General features: G+C 50.8%; 1 protein-coding gene across 2 annotated transcripts; it reads left to right on the top strand.

Annotated features, from left to right (window-relative positions):
• Positions 1-213: 213 nt before the first annotated feature.
• On the top strand, positions 214-20,687 carry NME9 (NME/NM23 family member 9; the record flags this gene model as incomplete). Of its 2 annotated transcripts, none has more annotated exons than XM_079704909.1 (11): positions 214-246; positions 959-1,016; positions 4,840-4,943; positions 6,221-6,292; positions 7,067-7,183; positions 8,295-8,385; positions 11,407-11,489; positions 11,823-11,915; positions 12,848-13,002; positions 14,425-14,583; position 20,687. In XM_079704909.1, coding segments are annotated over 11 exons (966 nt in total). The 2 variants fall into 2 exon arrangements, with proteins under 2 accessions (XP_079561035.1, XP_079561034.1); XM_079704908.1 differs by lacking the exon at position 20,687 and adding an exon at positions 16,488-16,660 and having other exon boundaries at positions 14,425-14,561.
• Positions 20,688-21,614: the final 927 nt, after the last annotated feature.

Genomic DNA, 21,614 nt, shown 5'->3' with positions numbered 1-21,614 from the left:
GCAAATCCGCAGAAAATCTTCCGGCGAGCCATGAGCCCGCGGGCCGCAAGCTCTGCTTCTCCCGTGGGGTGTTCATTTCGCATCATTGCGTTTATTTGCTGCCACTCTAACTTAAAGGGGCGAGGCGGGGGGCTTTGTCTGAAGGAGGGTCTCGGCTTGCTGATCAAGGCAACGTTCCGTCAGTAACAGAGCTTCTGTCTTCTTTGCAGCGCCATGGGGAGCACGAAGAAGGAAATGGCCCTGCAGGTAAGCCTCAAAGAGGAGCTTCCTTCCAGCACTTGACTGGGGCTGGGGGCCGAGGAGGATGGTGTGGAGCGGGAAGTGGAGTATAAACATGATATTGTGGGCTTCCCTGGTGGCGCAGTGGTTGGGAACCTGCCTGCCGACGCGGGGGACACGGGTTCGGGCCCTGGTCCGGGGGGATCCCACGTGCCGTGGAGCGGCTGGGCCCGTGTACCACAGCTACTGAGGCCCGCGCGCTTGGAGCCCGTGCTCCGCGGCGGGAGAGGCCACTGCAGTGAGAAGCCCTCGCGCCGCGGCTGGAGGGGGCCCGCGCCCAGCGGCGAGGACCCAATGCAGCCAAAAATAAAAATAAATAAATTTTAAAAAATTAATGTTGAGTAAAAACACAAATTGAAAAAGGATATCTTCAGTATGATACCATTTATGCATATTTAGGGACACGAAACAATTTTATATAGTGTTTTTGGACAAGTAACAAGTTAAAAAAATTTTAAATGAGATTTTCTTAGGATAGTGGTTATTCTTGGGGGTGGAGGCAGGAGGAGAGAGGATTGGGGAAAGATGACAGCTTGAGCTGTATTTGTAAGTATTTCATTGAGAGAGAGAGCAAGAGCGAGAGAGAACAATAGGTAGATATCTGGAGCAAAGGAATACATAAAATTGTCTCCCCATCGGCACCCTCAGTAATACAGCGTCTGTTTCTCTTTGATGCTAGGTCAACATCAGTACCCAGGAACTTTGGGAGGAAATGCTCAGTTCCAAAGGACTAACTGGTAATTTAAGATAATTTTTTAGACCCATCCTTTTCAAAATTGCCAAATGACATATTGAACCATGAAGAGAAAACTGCAAAGAGCATCATTTTCCTATAACCTCGAGTTTCATAAATAAAGAACCAGGGGGGCTTCCCTGGTGGCACAGTGGTTGAGAATCCGCCTGCCGATGCAGGGGACGCGGGTTCGTGCCCCGGTCCGGGAAGATCCCACATGCCGCAGAGCGGCTGGGCCCGTGAGCCATGGCCGCTGAGCCTGCGCGTCCGGAGCCTGTGCTCCGCAACGGGAGAGGCCACAACAGTGAGAGGCCCGCGTACCGCACAAAAAAAAAAAAAAAAACATCTGCTGGGTCAGCTGGTATCTGCTCTCATCTCTCTCCATTGCAGCCCCTGCACCCATGACTTGAGCACTCAAGCCCCCCACCCCCATCCCTCCAGCCCCTTCACCCACTGTCCCGAGGTTTGTCCTCGGCTCCAACCTGTTTCCCGAACATGCCACACGTTTCCCCACTTCTTCACTTGTATCCACGTTGTTCCTACTACCTGAAATATCATGACGCCCCTACAACCTGTAGAACCCTTTCTCATCCCCAGGCAGCTCTAAAGCAGCCTCCTTGCATGAAATCTTTCCTGAACCTCTGTGTGGTCACTTCCGCCTGGTGTCTCTAGGGCATTTGGGGTGGGACTCTGTCTCAACCCCCAGCACACACCCAACCTGGTGTGGCCCCTGTGAAGGTAGGCATTCCATGCCTTCCCCCAGACTCCAGGACCATTGTCTTTTTCATTTCCATCAGGAGCAGACGTGTCCAGGCCCGGGCCAAGTGGGTTCTTAATAAATGCGGTTCCACTGATCCAGGATGTGGGTGAGAGTCTGACCACAGTCTACTACTTGAGGGATTCCAAGGCTTTGTGGATGGTGCCAGGTCTTAACTATGTTGTCCATGTGCCTTGTGTGCAACCGGAACATGGCTCCAGGGCAAACCCACCATGGCTTCTATTTCTTTAACAACAGTAAGAAAGCCACCAGCTCCTCATTTTTGGAGGATCTGCCACGTTCCAGGCACCCTAATCTATTGAGTGTGGACTTTGTCGAGTCCTGCTCGAAGCACAACACGAGGGAACTGTGTGGACCTAAGGCAGCAGGGGCTCGTCTGCCCGTCCTCATCAAGCAGTCGCCAGGAACTCAGGCTCTTCCCTCTTTCTAGAACCAGCAGAGATTTGCTTCCAAGGTCAGCCACCATCTTGGAACTCTGGTCTTCTGCTGGCTCACTCCCGTCTGCCTTCCAACATGCGAAAGTCTATTCAGATTGACACACACACACCCTCCCTTTTCATTTTCTCTGCCTTTCCTTTCCTTCCTTCTCTTTCTGCTCCCTGCCTTTCAGAGTCCATCTCTTCATAACTTCCTCAGCCACCTCTCTCCCACAACCGTGGGAAGTGTGCCTTTGTCCCCACCACTCCTCGTAGAGCCAGGGAGTGCAAGAGGAGATGGGAAGCTGGTACAAATGACTAGGCTGACCTAGCAATGCAAACCCTGCATAGAGACTGGCAGCTAAGTGGGTCCCAATTTTTTCCTGCCGGGGCTTGAACCTGTTCTCCTTGGTGGGCCTGGATACAGGGTCCTCCAATTCTTCAAGGATTTTTTCCTGGAGTCACCCAAATGCCTTTCTCTCCCATTCCTGTGGTCTACTGAAATCTCCAAATCCCTCAACTGTGAAGCTGTTGTCCTCAAAAGAGCCTCAAAGAAGCTTTATCCTCCACCTGGATGTTGAGGAGGACCAGGTCCTTCTCTCTGGCCCCTGCTGGTGTCTGGCTGACTTTGGGGCTATTTGCCCTAGACTCTCTGGTCGGTTCTGGAAATGCAACATGTCTGGAATCTAGTTCGCTTTCCTCCCTCCCCAGATGCTCTCTCCCTGCCTCCACCCAGTTCTTTCTCTCTGCCGGGCTCAAAGGTGGTCCTTCTCACCCACAGGACTGCCACCCCCAGTCTTTCCACGACATTTTCAAAGTCTCAGGGATTCCTTCGTTTCTCCCTTCCCTCAACACAGCCACCCCTGTCTCTGGCTTCCTCGTCCCTCTTAAACCCAGCCTGGCTCTCACTTTCTCTGCAAAACTATGTTGCTTGGCTGAACTAACCCATACTGTTGAATTCATGCATCTTCTTTCCTGGAGTCATTGAAAGAGCACAGGCTGTGGCATCAGACAAACCTTGGTCCAAAACTCGGGTCTACTGCTTGAGAATTTTTACTTATTTATTTATTTTTTAACCTTGGGTTGGTTATTTCATTCCTCATTTCTATGGTAGGATAATGATACCTATCTTGCTGGATATTTTGAGAGAAAAGCAAAGTGCAGATGCCCTCTCGTAGCTCAGTAAATATTAACACTCTCTCCTTTCTAAAACTTACTGCGAACCCTCGTGGCCTAGTAAACCAGGATGGAACTCCTCAAACCCACATTCCCCACTCCTCCAGTGATCTCTGCCACCACTGATCAACCCAACCGCAGCGGCCCCTGGACTCCCCCACCATGCTTCCCATCATGGCCTCCCTCTCTGCCCGTCCAAGCCTGGCATTTCCACAATGCCCAATGCAAGTCGCCTCTCCACTGCAAAGCCTCCTCCCCTGAGTCCAACAGTACAGCGTTAAGACAGTGCTGCCAGAGTCTATGCTAATTTTAATAATGATAATTTAGGGAATTCCCTGGTGGTACAGTGGTTAGGACTCTGATCTTTCACTGCTGAGGACCCGGGCTCAATCTCTGATCAGGGAACTAAGATCCCGCAAGCCGTGTGGCATGGCCAAAAAAAAAAGATAATTTATATCATGGTTTATAAACAGTTCTCATGTGATGTGAAAATTTTGAAATGTGAATCTTCAAAAAGTAAAATCGCAAATTGCATGCCATTAAAACTGGCAGGGCTGATAGTTTATAAGCATTGTCCACACTCTCTCCCCATGAGGATGCACTCTAACTGCAGAACAGAAACACTCCCTGTGTGGATCAGGCATGAGCTCTGAGTGCTGAGGTCTTTAGGAAGACATCCTTCCTTAAAATGTGACCACCGGTGGTCCATCACCATCTAGCACTTACTTGCTGCGTCTGACTGGGCTGGGCAGGTCTGGTGCGTATCTGGTGCACATGTGTTGGCTTCTCTGCTTAGCTTCTTACAGGCCTCGGGGTCTAGTGCAATCAGACAAGAGGGTCCCTCACACACAGTCCCACCACACTCCAGAGACTGGGACCAAAGCAGAAAAAGGCACCCGAGTTTCCACCTAGGTCTCTCTCAGGTTCACTTTCCAGGAGAATAATGTTGATTTGATAAAGTAAAGTTTTAAAGACAAAACTCTCCTTTACCCAAAGCAAGTGGCTTCCGATGCATCAGGAGGAAAGGTTAATGCTATGTTTATTACCAAAGTAGCTAAGAGTTGATTGCATGCCGATGGGTCACCTACAGTGACCTCTTCCTTTTAGAAGAGATAGTTTCAGTCCATTTCAAATATGTACTGAGGGCTTCTCTGTGCTAGGTCTGACCCTGAATGTAGCTGAACATTCCTTAAGGCAAAGGATCCATGTTAAGTAAGTGATTTTCCACCATACTCACTTGATTGTGTTTAGAATTCGGAACACTGAGTTCATGAGGGAAAGCTGTGTTTCCACACTCGCTCATACTCTGCTGGGATAATAAATCCCTTTAACCACGAAATAAATATCCCTGCAAACAGATGTCCATCGGAGGGGGTTGGAATGTGCAGGTATCAATTTTGCCTGACGTGCTGGGCGCTGGTGCCCGCTGAGCGCTCCGGCTTCTTGGTTCCACGCAGTTGTCGACGTCTACCAAGGCTGGTGTGGCCCCTGCAAGCCCGTGGTGAGCCTCTTCCAGAAGATGAGGATCGAGGTCGGCCTGGACCTCCTGCATTTTGCATTAGTAAGGTCCTCTCTCAGCACAATGTCACACAACTTGTAAAAAACTTAAAACTTTAAAAACAGGAACAGGAAGTTTGAGGGGCCTTTTTCAGATCATCGACAAGGCATCCGTTGTGGATTTTTTGCTGATACCAGTTTCTCTAGAGAGGAAGCCTCCCCCCCACCCTGCCTCGCGACAGTCCCTGTGGGCTCGGCTGCCCCTGATGCTGGAGCCGGGAAGGCGTGCGGCCACTTTAAGGCCAACACTCCCTCTTGGCTGGTGCACACTGTGAACCCTGAAGTTTCACTTCCAGAGCACAGGGTTTAAGATTTCTATCCTTGCTCCTTAAAGGGGAACTTTCAGCAAACGTTTACTCAGGTCAGTGTATGGAAATGGGAATCACTTCCGGAGAAGCACGCAAGAGACACTGGATGAGCTGCACGGGTTGAGGCTCAGAGACGGTGAACACAGGCGAGACTCTCCCTTACATCCACTCTCGAGAAGCTGGGCTTCCAGGGCTTGCACTCCCCCCGTGGGAGTGGGTTGTGAGGCTCCTGTGGAGTGAGCGGAGGAGGGGTCTGGGTGGGGAGCTTTATCAGACCCGGAGGTGAGCTCGGGACCTTCCTGACCTGTTGCTGCCACTCGGGGCAGATGTGGGATGTTAGTGGTGGAGCTCTCTTGATCCGGAGCAGGACAAACTGTCACATCCTCCTTATTTTATTCCTCAGAAAACTACACTGGCAACACTTTTTACCGGTATGTTGACAGTTGTTAAAGATTCTGATAAAAGGCATTAGAAGAAGGAGCATGAGAGCGAGCAAGCCAGGGCTCCAGCGGGGGAGGGGAGTCGCTGCGTGTGTGTGTTATGTGTGATGTACGTGTGTGCACGTGTGTGGTGTGTGTGTGTGTGTGGTGTGTGGGACGATGTGATATGTGTGTGTGATGTGTGTATATTATGCGTAACATAGGTGCGTGCATGTGTAGCAGTATGTGTGTGTGGTCTGTGTATGTGTGTGTGGTATATATATGTGTGTGTGGTATGTACATGTGTGTGGTCTGTGTATGTGTGTGTGGTATATATATGTGTGTGTGTGTGGTATATATGTGTATGTATGTGGTGTGTGGTATGTGGGGGATGAGGAGTATGTGCGTTTGGTGTCTGTGTGTGTGTGTGTGTGGTGTGCATGCGATATGGATGTGTATGTGCTCTGTATGGGGGGGTGTGGTGTGTGTGTCCCGCACGGTTCTCCCACCATCCTGTCCCTGCACCCGACCTGCTGACAGCCTGTTTCCTTTAGGCAGAGGCAGACTGTCTTGATGTCCTCGAAAAATACAGAGGGAGGTGCGAGCCGACCTTTCTGTTTTATGCAGTAAGTACATTTTCAGTCCAGAACTGTCCCACGGCTGCACATCACGAGGGTTCAGATGGATGTCTCTCACCAAGAGGCCGCACTGCTCCCAGCGAGAGAATGCTGTTTCCTCCCTGACTCTATTATTTTGGCCGAGGACAGATGCCCTTAATCATGGCGCTGCTCATGGGTGGAGCTCTGGGCAGTCATTCTGGGCTTGGGGCCTTCCTGAGGGCAGTACCCGGGACAGAGCAGGACTCACTCAGAGGCCTGTGCTCTTTCTGGTTCGTGGACCTCTTATTTTATTTGTTTGTTTGTTTGTTTTTGGCTGCGTTGGGTCTTCGTTGCTGTGCACAGGCTTTCTCTAGTTGTGGCGAGCAGGGGCTACTCTTCATTGCGCTGTGCGGGCTTCTCACTGCAGTGGCTTCTCTTGTTGCAGAGCACGGGCTCTAGGCACTCGGGCTTCAGTAGTTGTGGCACGTGGGCTCAGTAGTTGTGGCGCACCGGCTTAGCTGCTCCGCAGCATGTGGGATCTTCCCGGACTAGGGATCGAACCTGTGTCCCCTGCATTGGCAGGCAGATTCTCAACCACTGCGCCACCAGGGAAGTCCCTGAAGGAAGTTTTGAAGGGAGGGGCCTGGGGTAGGGGGCAGAGAAGTGGATGGAGGCTGTGGGCCTGGGGTCCACAGACATTGACCTTGGGCACGCTCCTAAACAAAGCTCTTGGAACCTCATGTCTCTTGAAGGAGGTTGCCCATCATGTGGTCTGAGCAGGACATCTGTGCTGTATTCTAGGGAGGGGAGCTGGTGGCATTGGTTAGAGGAGCAAACGCCCCGCTGCTGCAGAAAACCATCCGGGAGCAGCTGCAGGCTGAAAAGAGGGTGCTGGCCGAAGGCAGAGAACGGAGAGTGGTAAGCGGCCAGCTCACAAGTGTCTCCCAGGCCAGGCCAGCAGGTCCCTCCCCTGCCCCAATGTCTTCACTGTCCTTGGAAAGCTGCATTAAATGCCCACGCTGGCTGGGGGCCTCTGAGGGCTCAGGGGAGGGTGCAAGTCCCACTAGGAAATCTTCTTTGAAGTCGTTGCCTTCATCCAGAACACTTTAACGTCTTTTATCCCTTTCCCTTTCATCCCCACTGCATCTCTTAACAGGGTTTCTGGAACCCTGACAACGAATTCAGAAATGGACATGAAGTGGATACAAGGAGTCAGCCTCAGGGGGAAATCTCTCCTGGTGACCTGCCCTCCCTTCTCATTCCTGAGTTTAACTTGTGATCCCAGAGGGTTCATTTCTTTAACTAGAAAGGGGTCATTACCTTGAGAAACAGGATCAGCACTGCTTGTGATTTTGGTAAATTACTTCCAGGACAACGTGGACTGCGAGTTTTTCACAAAAAATTGGCAGCCTTTGAAAACCGACACACCTTGGGTAGAAAGAAGTATCTCCTGGTGCCCTGAGCAGCTGCCAAAGGAGCCGTAACATTATTCCATGTTCACTGTTCACGTTTTCACATTCAGTTCCAAAGAGCAAAGCCCTATTTTCATAGAATGGATTGGAGTCAAATCCTATTTGTTCCCCAGAAAACTGGCAATTTTTCCCCAAGAAAGAAAATCACAGACGCGTGTACCTACTCCACAGATAAATGATCTCTCTCTGTGTACTACCTGCACTGTGTAGCCAGTTGCTTACTATTTACTTGCATTTCAATTCTTACTTTGTCTTCTTGACCACTCTCTATTTCATCTTCCTTTTTCCTTAGTTTCTACTTGATGCTCGTGGAAACCCGCAGACTCTAAACCTTAAGATCAGCATGGATTTCCTGGTCCTCAATCGCTCTCCTCCCCGGCTCCCTACCACCCAACTACTCAAAAGGTTCCTGAAAAGTCTCCAAGGCTGATAATCTTGACCCTTTTTTTCTGCTCTGCATTTAGGACCTTTACCTATTTGGCTTCTGCTGGTTTTTGAAGGTCTTTGTGGAGTTTTAATTAGCTAACTACTTACTGTCCATGACCAATTTGTACTAGATTAAAGATGAGGCTCTTTCTGATGAAGATGAATGCTTTTCCCACGAAAAGGAAGATGGTGACGATGAGGATGCGTACAGAACCAACAAGCGTGGCAAGAAGGCAGAGCAGGGCTTCCCTGGTGGCGCAGTGGTTGAGAGTCCGCCTGCCGATGCAGGGGACACGGGTTCGTGCCCCGGTCCGGGAAGATCCCACATGCCGCGGAGCGGCTGGGCCCGTGAGCCATGGCCGCTGAGCCTGCGCGTCCGGAGCCTGTGCTCCGCAACGGGAGAGGCCACAACAGTGAGAGCCCACGTACCGCAAAAAAAAAAAAAAAAAAAAAAAAGAAGGCCGAGCAGACTCTGATTTGATGTGTGTGGGTTTTTTTATTTTTATTTTTATTTTTTTTGGCTGTCTTGGGTCTTTGTTGCTGGGCGCGGGCTTTCTCTAGTTGCGGCGAGCGGGGGCTACTCTTCGTTGCGGTGCGTGGGCTTCTCATTGTGGTGGCTTCTCTTGTTGCGGAGCACGGGCTCTAGGCACGTGGGCTTCAGTAGTTGTGGCATGTGGACTCAGTAGTTGTGGCTCGCGGGCTCTAGAGCGCAGGCTCAGTAGTTGTGGTGCACGGGCTTAGTTGCTCCACGGCGTGTGGGATCTCCCCGGACCAGGGCTCGAACCCGTGTCCCCTTCATTGGCAGGCGGATTCTTAACCACTGAGCCACCAAGGTAGCCCTGATGCGTGTTTTTTATTTTTTAATTTTTTTTGGCCTTACTGCACATCATGTGGGACCTCAGTTCCCCTGCCATGGATCGAACCCGCGCCCCCTCCGCTGGAAGCGCGGAGTCTTAACCACTGGACCACCAGGGAAGTCCCTGATATGTCTTTAAAAAATATATGAGTAATCAGTTTATTGAGCGATCTGAACTCTGGGAAGATAACCCATAAAATGTTTTGTCTCCAATCACCTGACTTCAAACATACTGTGTTAAGTGTCCCTCCTGCCCTTTAATGGCATCTTGGGCACCTTTCACAGCTTTCTGATCACGTTCAGTTATAACAACTGTGAGTTTCATGGCAATTTCTGGGCATCAGGAAAGGCTCCCTTAGTAAAATGGAGGGAGTGACTCTAATAAGGCAAAGTAATGATGCTGGTGTACCCTTAGTCCTTATTTGAGCTAAAGAGTTTGAGCTTCTTTCACCTTTTTTCTGAAGTGTCAGAAAGTCAGCTGTACTGAACCCCTTCCCTCCCCACAGCCCTGCACCCTCTTCCACTTATGCCCCAAGTATTAACTCATAGATTTTACACTCCTGAGCATTGCTGTTCTTCCTGAACCTTTAATATGAGAAGAACACCTTGACCTGACAGTGGGAAGAGAAGCCAGAGGTTAGAGAGGCTGTTGTTGGCAAGGTGCCTCCTGACGGTCCCTGAGACACCAGGGGAAACCAGGACGCAGCTCAAGAACCGAGCTGGAGAGAGAAGGAAGTTCTGATTACTCCCTGAAATAGAAAAGCTGCTTATTCACGTGTGGATGACGAGGACTTTCTGAGTTGGATCCTAACGAGGGAAGAGGCACAGTTTAGGAGAGCAAGAAACTTCAAGTGTGAAAAGGAAATCAGCGACTTGGCTTCTGCAGGAAACGTTTGTCGTCTCCTTTTGGGATTACCTCTTCTTTCCCTTCCCCATTATTTTCTCCCAAATCAGGTCTCTCCACCTAGAAAACTACCCAAAGCCTACCCTTGCCCTTAGCCTTCCTCTCCCCCGAGCCCAGCTTCCTGAACGTGGTCCACACTCCTCGGGCCACCCTCTCCTCCGCCCCTGCCCCCTTGCCGCTCCCCAAGGCTCCAGCGACCTTCTTGGTGCCAACTCCAGTGGGCAGTTTCCAGTCATAGCCTATGGCATCCTTCTGTGGGCTTGGCTGATGTCCCCAACGTCTTCCTACTCAAAGCCCTCTTCTCGTCGGGTGTCTGAGATGTCGAGACCTTTCTCGTTTTCCTTCTTGTTTTCTCTGGCCTCTCCGCCACCTCCCCTTCCTTGGCTTCTTTTCTTCTGTTCCCTTTTCAGGCTGGAGTTCTCAGGGCCCCAGCCCTGGTCTCTTCTCTTCTCACCTTATACCTCTAGGCGGTCTCATGAATCGGGAAATTTATAAGGGGATTTATTGTAAGAGTCCCTTAAAGTCCAAGTGTTCATAGGATGTTAGAAATAGTGCTCACGGAACAATGAATAGGTTGGCTTGCTTAAAATGATTCACACATTTGCAGTCCATATTTTTTAGATTTTTCAAAGTAGGAGGCCCTCCTCAGGTGCAGATACTGTCATGTTACAACACAACTGGTATAAAAGTTGAAAAAAGAAAATTGGCCGTGGGGGGATATAGAGTCTGTGGAGAGTGTAGGTAGCTCACCAAGGCCAAGTCCATACAAACAGGAGTCTGACCGGGATGCGTTTGTGCCCAGACACAGAGCTCCCCATGGCGTGCGTGGGCCTGAGCGGTGGACGGCGGCCACGCGGCACCTTCCTCATCCCCACAGCTGCTTGGACCTATGGACACGGCCCACCAGTAGACTGGCCAGTGATCTATGACTGGTGCCTGGGCTCCAAACAATGAGCTGGCCAGTTCTCAGGAGAGTGTGAACGGAGACAGAGGAGACTGAAGGCACGGTTTGGTAGAACGTGCTGGCCCTGAACAGTCATGCCGACTTGGGGGTCTGGGGCAGCCACTACTGACCACATGCCGGGAAAGGCAAAAAGGCACACCGAGAGGAGAACACGGTCGGCAGCAGTTAGAGGTCAAGAATCACGACAGGGTGACAGGAAGGGACAGGAGCCGACTCTTTTGGTTGTTTCTGGTTTTTGTTCCCGAGTCGTCTTTGACCTCCTTCCCCATCTCCCGTCCTCTCCTCCCTCCCCACGCCCTCCCTCCCAGGTTCATGTCCCTTGCATGTCTCTGTCCCTTGCAGCCAGGCTGAGGTTGGGGTCTGGAGCCAGACCCCTGCATCCACTAGAGTCTAGGTCTGCACAAGCACAGCCAAGAGGCCAGGGGAGGGAAGCCAGGGGCTGCATGCGGGGCTGTACGTCCCTGCGGAGGGGCTCCCGAGAGCCCAGCGTCTGACAGCACCGTCGCCGGCTTGTTGCAGTGTCATCAGAGAGGGCCTGCACCTTGGCAGTCATTAAACCAGATGCAGTGGTCCATGGGAAGACGGATGAGATTATCATGAAGGTGAGAGAGACAACGCTTACCTTACAGACTATCCTCATGTCTCCTCTGGTGGAAAATCAGGGGTGGAGCATTGTGTAGCAGTGTCCTAGGGGGAGAGAAGGCTTCTAAGGAGTTTTAATTAAAATTCCATTTAAGTAACTTACAATTTGTAAATCGAATTGGAGGACGAGGGTCTCCACTGCTTTTAATGTTGCCTTTCCCGTCATCTTTTACTCTCAACACATTGAACTGTGAAACTGGGCTTGCTTTACCCTTTTAGAATATATATATATATATATATATATATATATATATATATATATATATATATATATATATATATATCTCCTACAGATCCAGGAAGCTGGGTTTGACATTTTAACAAATGAAGAGAGAACCATGACAGAAGCAGAAATGCGACTTTTCTACCAACACCAAGCCGGAGAGGTCAGCTTCTCTGCTTCCACTTATCCAAAACACTCTCATTTCTTTCTCTTTCTCCAGCATCGTGTTTATAGATTGCTATTAGTTTGGGAGAAAATAGAGTATTATGAAGAGCAAGAATATGAACAGCAAGCGAGCCATGAACTTGCTCTCCGAATAATAATTACGGGCTGCATCAGGGAGACATTCTTTAGTAGCAAGGATGAGAGTCTGACTCCAGCTATAAGGGGTGAAATAAGGAATTTAGCGGAGGGATACTCCATGACCCCCAGAACTGAAGAGAGTCGAAGGAGTTGCATAAGAAGGTGTGGGGAGAAGAAGAACCAAGGCAGGGGTAGGGCCCTCAGGAGCGAGACCTCACGGACCGTCACTTCGGGCGCTGCTCTTGGGGGACTCACATCCAGCCACTTTCCATCTGCTTCTGCTTGTGACTCACCCACTTGGGAGGGAGGGTATCGGTGAGCGAGCCTGGGCTCCACCTCTCAGGTGAGGGGGTGTGTACGTGGAGGGGTGGACAGGCACTGTGGTTGTCAGCTGGCCTAGGACCAAGTGAAATGGGGAAGGGTTTCTCCCCAAAGGAAGCCTGAGTACTGCTACTTGAAGAAGGCGGAAGGGTTGCACAAAGTCTCAACAGCATCCCCTGGTTATCCAGCACCCGCATGATTTCCATATTTGTGGTCTTCTAAATGCTCCCATCTAACTTATTATCTCATGTTCAACCCCAAGGGAGTCCACTCGAAGCCTCGTCTTCCTGCCTTTAACTTATATCTGGGTGTGGTTAGGCCCCCCGCCTCCCCGGGGCCCTCCGCGGGCTGCAGGCCCGTGGCCAGGCCGTTCGCTGACGCTCGCCCATCCTGTGGGTGGGATGGGCCCGCCGGCCCTCTGCAGGCCCTGGGGCCCCTGCCCCGGCTCACCGTCTTCCCTCCCTGTGCTAGGAGGCATTTGAGAAGCTGGTACATCACATGTGCAGTGGACCGAGCCACCTCCTGATCCTCACCAGGGCTGAGGGCACCGAGGATGTGGTCACCGCCTGGCAAGCCCTCATGGGACCCTGTGACCCCGCTGTGGCAAGGAGGGAGCAGCCTGACAGGTGATGTCACCAGCTGTGGTCCTCGCATCCATCTCAGAACCTGCATCCAAGGAAGCTGAGAGCCCTGCTCGAGGTTCAGCCCAGAACCATGGGTAACACAGAAGGCTCTCCGATGGCCATGAAGCTCCCTCTTTGTCATACATTAGGGGAGTCCCTGACCTCCCTGTTAGGTAGTTGTGGAGACCCTGACATCCTCTCCCTCTGATCCAGCCCCCAGCTCTTCACTGGGCGCCTCCTTGCTGCCTCTTTCCCTCTTCTGAAGGCTGCAGCTGGGTCCTCACTGTTCTTCTCTCTGCAGCCAAAGGGTCCCGTCATATGGTCCCAGAGCCACCTGCAACTCTCACCCAGGAAATACAGATTCCAGGGCTCCACCCAGGTCTACCAAGTCAGAGACTCTGGGTGAGGCCTAGGAATGTGCAGTGTAGACTCACCTCCTCAACCCCCATTCCCCTACTCCCTACCCAAGGTGTCCTGAGGCCCCCTAGAGTCTGAGCACTCTGTTATACTCACAGCCTTGGTCTGCTCCCTGGCTCTGTGTGAATATTTAGCCTGGCACCACCAATGCCAAATCCACTGTGTCTTGCCTTTGAAGCTGAGAGAGACCTCATCAACAGGAAAGAAATTAGCAAGAGACTAACTGCAGTTTTTACTGTGACATAACAGATGTAGGGGGCCGGGAATATTCATATATGAGGCAGCCTGGGCTGATGAAAGACAGCCCAGGGTTCAGATCTTAAGTTTTCTGAGCCTCAGTTCTCTCATCTATAAAAGGGGGATATGAGCACCTGTCAGGGGAGGCTGTACAGTGCTGTGGTTCAGAGCACCGACCTTAGAATCTCTCTTCTTCCTCTTACTAACTGTGTGACCCTGGGTCATCCATGCTTTAATCCCTCTGCCTTAATTTCCTCATCTGGAAAATGGGAACTATAATAGGATAGGACCTGCCTCAGATTAAGAGACCGAGAAAGAGAAAGAGAGAGAGAGAAGTTAGAACATTGTTTGACATAGGGGAAGTCCTAGCAATATTAGCATGATCTTAGGGGACCTTGGGGGATTAACTATGCCAGCCTGTACCAAGCCCTCGGCAGGGTGCTAGCCTAGTCCCCCTAGTAACAGCAATAAAATAGCAGCTCCTGGGCTCACACCATAACTCATGCATATTTAAACTGGGGATCATGACAGAGTCTCCCTCACAGGGTTGCCGCACAAATGGAACGAGATCAGGTATGTTAAGCGCTGGCAACGTGCCCAGAGCACCGCGGCTACTATCACCCTTGCTGCCGTTCCTGGCGTTTCCAGCAGAGAAAGCCATGTCACAGAAATGCCAGCTGCTGATTGGTAGCTGGTGGCCATGTTGCCAGAGAGCAAAACATTTCTTTTCAAATGAGACGATCGTTTCTTGTACGTTTTGCATGCTCCCAGTCTCCGGGCTCAGTATGGCACAGAAATGCCCTTTAACGCGGTCCATGGAAGCCGGGACTCGGAAGATGCCCGCCGGGAACTGGCACTGCTCTTCCCCAGTTTTAAGTTTTCAGACCAGGTTCCGGAAGCCCCTCTGGGTAAGTCATCCAGGCAGATCTGGTCTGTGTTAAATCTGCAGCAGGGATGGGGGGCGGGTACTGACAGTAACTATGTGGTAACCAAGTCCTCCATCTAATAAGGGCCTGCTGGGGAAACAGGGCCCATTATATAACTTCAGCGGCAGTCCTGCTCTATTGTGTTTTCAGAGTAACAGTTTTGCTTTTTCATTACATTTTTGGCTGCATTTTTACTTTGAAGCCAAACTCTCGTTACAAAGTTACTTTGCATTCTCCTGTGGAAACCACCCAGAAAATGTAACTAACTTTCTGGAAGCCCACTTCCATGGCAGAGGCCAGATGTCATCCCCTCACTTCCTCTGTGCTCCACGTGCCCCATCAAGCCCTTGGTGGGGTCGCCGAGAAGCAGGGCGTTTCCCAGAAGGGCCCTCTGCCCATCGCTGCGGTGGCTCTCGTATCCCTCAGACCCCACATTTTGGGAAAAGCGTGCTGGGTCATCCCCACCTCCACATCTGGGTGAGAAACCCACGGGGCTCAGAGTACATGTGACTCACCCCACTCCACGAGTGGAAGAACCAGACCCGGCCCGTGCTGCTCCTGTCGCCGTGTTGCACGTCTCTGGGTTGAGCCTGAAGTGAGGTGGAAGGGGCCAGGGGGTGAACATCCTGGGAAAAGCAAAGGATGTGGGGGCGGGCATTCTTGGGAAAAGGCTGCCTGCAGATCTGAAACGCTAATAACCTCCGTGTGCCTAAATGTTTGGGTTTTAACCAGTCGGTTTACCTAAATGTTTGAAATGTTCGTCATGGTCTCTTCAAGATTTGAATCCAACCAAGCAAGAATAGGTGGTTTGAGGGCAAGGAAAGGAAGTGCGGGAGCTGACCCCTGCTGGCCCTCGTTCAATCCTGGTGCTGCCTGCTGCCAGCTGAGGGACAAGCTGGGGGTGTGATGGAGTTTAGGGAGCTGAGAACTCCCGGGCAGTGTGGCTCTTTGTGGACCAGAGACCCAAGTCTGAACATCCAAGTGCGTGTGGTGGTTCTCCAAAGCCCTCCTCCGTGGGAAGAACTCTCACTCTGGTGTGGGTGTGACTGCGAGGACCAGCTTTCCTCTGGGGGCCTGCCCTCAGGGAGAGCCCATGACGTGTTTCCTTATGTGTCCAGGGTCATGTGACATCTTCATCCTTTTCCGGGGGTGGTGACTGGAAACAAGTAGGTATGACTCTGGGAAAAAGGAGGAGAGCGAACTGGCTGGGCACCACTCATGGGGCCATCGGGGAGAGTGTTGGGAGATCGTGAGCCTGACTTTTTGGCCTCAGGGGATAATGAGCAAAGGGAACAATTCCAGAAGGGTCTGAGCCTAGACCATACCTGGGAGTAGGTGCGCAGCTTCCTGCGGGGATGACCTTGAAGCAGCCTCGTTGGGGTGTGGTGTTCTCCCCCTTTGTCCGACATCTATGTTGTGCCTTCTCAGTTGTCAGGGGCAGGGTGTGCCTTCCACGCACCCAGCACTTCTTCTGGGCCCTGGAGACAGAATCCTGGGTTTGAATCCTGGCTCCACTATCTATTAGCTGAATAGCCTCGGGAAAGTTTTACTTCCCTTTTTGGACCGCAGTTTCCTCATTTGTGAAATGGAGATAATGAGAGGCCCATTATAGCCCCATAATAATCCTCCTCCTCAGAGGGCTCTTGTGAAGCTGAAAGGAGACAAAACATGGTGAAGCTCATAGCCTGGGGCCTGACCCACATCAAGTGCTCAACCAATGTCACTTCCTCTCCTTTTTCCGAGTCCCTAACACACATATTAGGACCTCTCTTTGCTGCTCTGTCCACCCTGACCCCTAACTTCACCATCTGTGATGTACTTAGATTTCCCCTTTCCGCTGTTCCCTTGTGGACAGTTTGGGGACAGGGCTGCTGTAAGAAGTCCTACAGCATGCCTGTTGTCCCACAGGCCTCGAGGTCGAAGGAGAGGGCCCCAGTGAGGCGCTGTGCACCCCCGAGGACGTGGACAAGGCGGCCTGCGACCAGGCTGAGGCCGTGAGATGAAGCGTCAGTGCACTCATATCTGCTGCACGTAAGGAAACCTCCAGAACCGAAACTTCCTCTTTTGAGCACCAATACTTTTTTGGTTTAGTTATCGTTCATGCATAAAAATAATAGTATCCACTTTCCTGCCTTATTAAACAGTACGAATATGGAACATGTACTTTTTTTTGGCCATCTCTGGGATTTTAGAAAATAAATGGACATCAGCCATTGAACTCTGCCGTGATACAGTGTCATCTCAGGGGATACTGAGTTACAGAGGACAGTGTTTCCCAGTAATAAATCTACGTTATGGATGAAACAATTTTAGGGCTTAACTTGGTAACAACGGACTTGAAAACAGTGCAACAAGATTGAATGTGACACTTCAGAGCTTACTGACATGGGGGCAGATATAAATCAGCTTTACATCTTCATGCTGCCCACCCAGGCCACAAGGGTAGTCCTGGAATATGCCAGATTCATCTCTACGAATCAGGGCATGTTCAGAAAGCAATGCTTGGGGTTACGTTCGGAACCAGGGTTCATCTAATTTTCTTGATGCCCTCTTCCCCCATTTCTTTGGTTTCTGATTTTGGCTAAAGCCTCATTTTAAAACCTGAGCACTCCTAGTGGTGGCGCCCCCTTTCACTACTGCCTGGTTTAGCGCTCCCTCCGTGGGACACAGGAGGTTTTCAGTAACTAGCTTTACCCCTGTGAATAGTAACATGGCAGCTACTCTTACCGGATTGCTCTTTGGTTTATTTGTAAATTCACTGAGCCCAGGCACACTCTTTCCTCTCGGACTGAGGAAAAGGCTGTGTTCTTCTACCGCACGAGGCAAATGGCAGAGATTTCCTTCTCATGTGCTGGTTTTCTCTAGGGGCCTTCATGCTTATGACTTGAAGCAGCTCTCTGAATGGGCCGTTAGCTCCCAGAAGACTGTCCTTTACAGGTGCACTGCTCTTTCCTCCGGCCTGTGGCATGAGGCCCTCCGTGCTGGCACCGGGGACAGGATGAGTCAGGCTGCAGAAGGTGGGGACACCGGGTGGCCTGTGACAGCGGGTGGGTGGCTGCACTTCCCATGACCTTGTGTCACCTCCAGATGGAAGCACGCCTGCCCGTTGTGCTCAGCGCATCAGCACAGGCCTCTGTGAGAAACACCCAGTGGAGCCCTCCCTGACAGAATCCGTCAGGAGAGTTGAATCTACTGTCTCAGGTCCCCAGGCATATAGCCCACCGTGGGGCTGTGCTCTTCCCTTTGTGAGTGGCCTCGAGACGGGGACTCGGTTGGCCTGTGTTCACCTCAGAGCTGGCAACAGAGCCCGACGCCTGGTCTTCCACACCACAGGTGCTGTGTGGCTCTGGATGAGCTGCTTGGGGTACACCCAGCTGACAGCCATCTAGTCTCCCTGGAAGCTGGGAGGCCACACTCCCATCACTGGAGAGATGAGATGTGATAAATGGAGTGACCAAGGCCTCTGAAAGCAGGGGACAGAGAAGAGCAGGTGGGGGAACTGGCCCGTCTGTGCTGGTGTCTGTGATGACCTTTCAGCCTCCCCAGGAAGCAGCTGGCAGTGGCAGGGCTGGGACGGGGAAAGCAGGAGGGACGCTAGGTGGTAGGGCTGGGGTGGGAGGTGTGATGACACGCTCCTTCCTTCTATTGCACTGTAGGGCGCTTCTTTTCTCAAGAGTCCAGAAGGTTCCTGGCGGAAGGAATGGGGCTAGAGCAGAGGGGGAGGAAGAGAAGTGCTGTGTGGCTCTGAAGGAACTGCTGGGGGTACACCCAGCTGGCAGCCATCTGGAGGAAGGCTGCAATGTCTGCTCACTGTCTGAGGACAGAACTCCTTGGCAGAGACCCTGGGCCTGCAGGATGGGCGCCATTTTAGGCGTTAAGGCTTCTCCTGGGTGTGAGCGCCTGACAGGGTGGAGGGCAGGCCTAGCCCCACGAAGTGAAGGACGCGGCTTAACTGGCTCTGGCCCTCCACTCAGCCAGGGCTGCAGGGAGAGAGGGAGGAAGGTGGCTCGGTGGGTCCCAATGTGGCCATGGTGGGGGCTCCCTCCGCTTTCCCTGAGGCCAGGTCATGGAACAAAACTTCCCTTGTGCTGGGAACTGACACACACCTCCCTGCCCAGCAACCAGGGAAGGTCAGTGCAAAGGAGTAGGACTGGGAAAGCACCAGCCCCTATCCCAGGTGGCAAGGTGTCCGGAACCTCCCCGTCGGCTCTCCAGCAGGATCTGGGGTCAGTCCCCCCTTCCCAGGCCTCGCTTCCAAGTTTCCCCTGTGGCGGGGGAATCGCCTCACCATCTTCCTCACACGCTCTAGGGCAGGCGCCCCTGATTCTCTCTCCGGTTCTAGTGAGGCCAAGAGACAGGAGGTGCGTCCCTACACTTCAGAGACGGGGAAGAGAAGGCGGCGCCCAGTAAATGCAGGGCGCCTGTGCAGACGGTCGTTTGCCAAGCTCCAGGCCTGAGTCCAGTGGGTGGTGGCAGGGGAGGAGTGGCATAGGACGGAGGGGGTAGTCCTGGTGGCTGGAAGTGGCCACCTGTAAAGACCAGGAAGAGGGGGCCGCAGACCGCTGCAGAGGCCCCCGGAAGCTGCAGTTACCCTAGGGCGCTGGCCCCCCACTCTGAAATGCAAAGTCACTTCCCAGCCTCTCATTCACCAAGAATCTCAGGTTCCGAAAGCCAGTACACATCATCTTCTAATGTTTCCTAATGTTCTAGGTATTTGGAAAACAGACTCCTTTTTAGAAGTTGCCATGCTTTTTTCTTGGCTTTTATTAGCATGTGTTAAAATCATATTATCCAAACACTACCAGAAGAACATGTATTGTTCTGCATAAAGTGCTTAAGGAAAAAAATGCAACTTATTAAATTGGACATTCTTTTCTAGTTCATAAATTTTGGGTTACAATCAGGGCACAAAAGGAGAAACAGAATGCAGTATTAGAGAGAGCGAGAAGCTTAGTTAAGAACTTGGGTGGAAACACAAGACCACGTCCCATTCCTCCCACTTCCTTGCTGACTGAACACTGCACCTGCATAAAGCAGCAAACAGCTTTCTTTTAATAAATACATTTTCCTTCATTCAACTCAGAAAAGTTAATCATAGTAAAGCACTTTTTCTTTGACCATCTGTTTATAGCCACAGGCAAGATTTATCCACAGAGTTTACGTGTGAAAGTGTCATTTCATTGGGCTTTCCACTTTCCAATGCTATCTGGGTTCAAGATTGTCTCAGCAATTCACTATTGGTTTATTTATATTTACCTGGTACTTTAAATACCAACTCTATAGTGTTTTGTGTTACAAATGCCAACCAAGGATATTTTTGCAGTACTAGAAATGTCAATGAGTGGGCCTAAGTAAGGCTTTTTCCCCAATACACTCCATTTTCTTTAAACTGGCTTCTGCACATTAGCACTCTGATGGTTGCACAAAACCCAAGTTCCTGTTGTGACAGATTTTTAAAGCGGTAATGTTCTGAAAAAATAAAAACTTGGAAATCTCTGTGTTTGAATCTTGGGTGGTCGTGTTGAGAAAAGAAAAAAACGGCATTAAATACACTTTAAAAACATTCATTTGCAATCAAACATATTTAACTCTTCCAGGGAAGGAGCAGGTTGGTGATGGGGTGCCCCGTCAGGAGTGGCTGGTGGGCTGGGGAACCCATCGGGTGCACGCACTCAGGGCAAGCTTCTGGGCCGCAGACCTCGCTTCCTGGCAGCGATGCCTTTGAACTTCACAGAGCAAAGGGAAAAGCGAGGCTGGCTGTACCTTCAAACAGTCAAGAGCAACCCCGCTGAGTTCACCTTGAAGCGGACCCAGAACTTGGAGCGTGTGCCAAGCTGAGAGCTGCCGAAGGGCTAAGCAGTAGTGGCTGGAAAAGGCGGTCATCTGCGGTCCTCCTGGGGAGACCCCCTTCCCTTCTCTCAAACGTCAGTGCTTTGGGCTTCATGCAGGAAAAAATCTTAGCCGCGTCGCTTACTAAAATTTCCATCTCATTTTACAAAAGCACACTGAATAGCAGTCCTGAGTGACAAGTATATAGAATTTGCTGAGTATATAGCCAAGAGAAAAACAGCTTTCTAAACTATCCTGTTCTTTGCTTCTTCCTACAGATGCGTCTATAGGACGTTCTTTAGTTTCACAGTGATATATGCTGTTTCAGGAAGCACAAGGTGATCGGACTTTGTTTCCACGAAGTGATGACCTACTTTAGTTGGAGCTTAAGGTTCCATGACTGGTTCTAAATCCTGCCATATATTGCTATACCAGTGACAGGATTTAGGGCAGCTGGGAGGCTCTCGGTGCCCAGTTCCTGCCAAGCATAGCCCACCAGTCATGGCTGGGCATTCACTATCAGTAGTTATACTTCCCTTTGATGTTTCAAAAAACCTATGGTGTATTTGTCGCCTCACTCCACTCCACCCTGTCCATCTGACTTGGAAGCCTGAGAGCTTATTGAACTAGGCTGAAAAGAGGCTCTGTACCTGCTGATATTGACGGCAGTATAAGATGCTAGCTTACTATTTTGCACAGCACCATATATCGTGCCTGTTATTCAGGCCAACTATAGCCAACCTTTTCGTTTTGTTTTTTTCTTTTTTTGTTTTTTATAAAGAAAATCTATGTAAGTTGAGGTTCAGAAATGCATATATTTTTTACTTACAAATATTCATCTGACCAAAATCCAACATAACCTTTATGGAACACTTAACAATCGTTTTGTTTTTAAAATAACATTTCATTCAAACTGTATATAATTCGGTAAAGATTTTTATACAGCAAGCAATGCTTAAACCCTGGAAAATCTGTAGAAAAGAGATTTTCACACAAAATAAGAAAAGAAAACGTTGAGGTATCCCTCACACACACACACGTCCATTCATCCTGACCCACGTGCACGCACGCGCACACGCACACACACACACGCACACACAGCCATTCTCACTCACAAAGTGGCTGCAGCATAGGCAAAAAATTGTAGGTCCAAAGGAAAATAACTGATTGTTCTAATAAAGAGTCCAGGTAGCTCAGAAAGAAACA

Source organism: Hyperoodon ampullatus (genome assembly GCF_949752795.1).
Source record: "Hyperoodon ampullatus genome assembly, chromosome: 5".
NCBI lineage: Eukaryota > Metazoa > Chordata > Mammalia > Artiodactyla > Ziphiidae > Hyperoodon > Hyperoodon ampullatus.
This window is presented reverse-complemented; position numbering and strand designations above follow the sequence as displayed.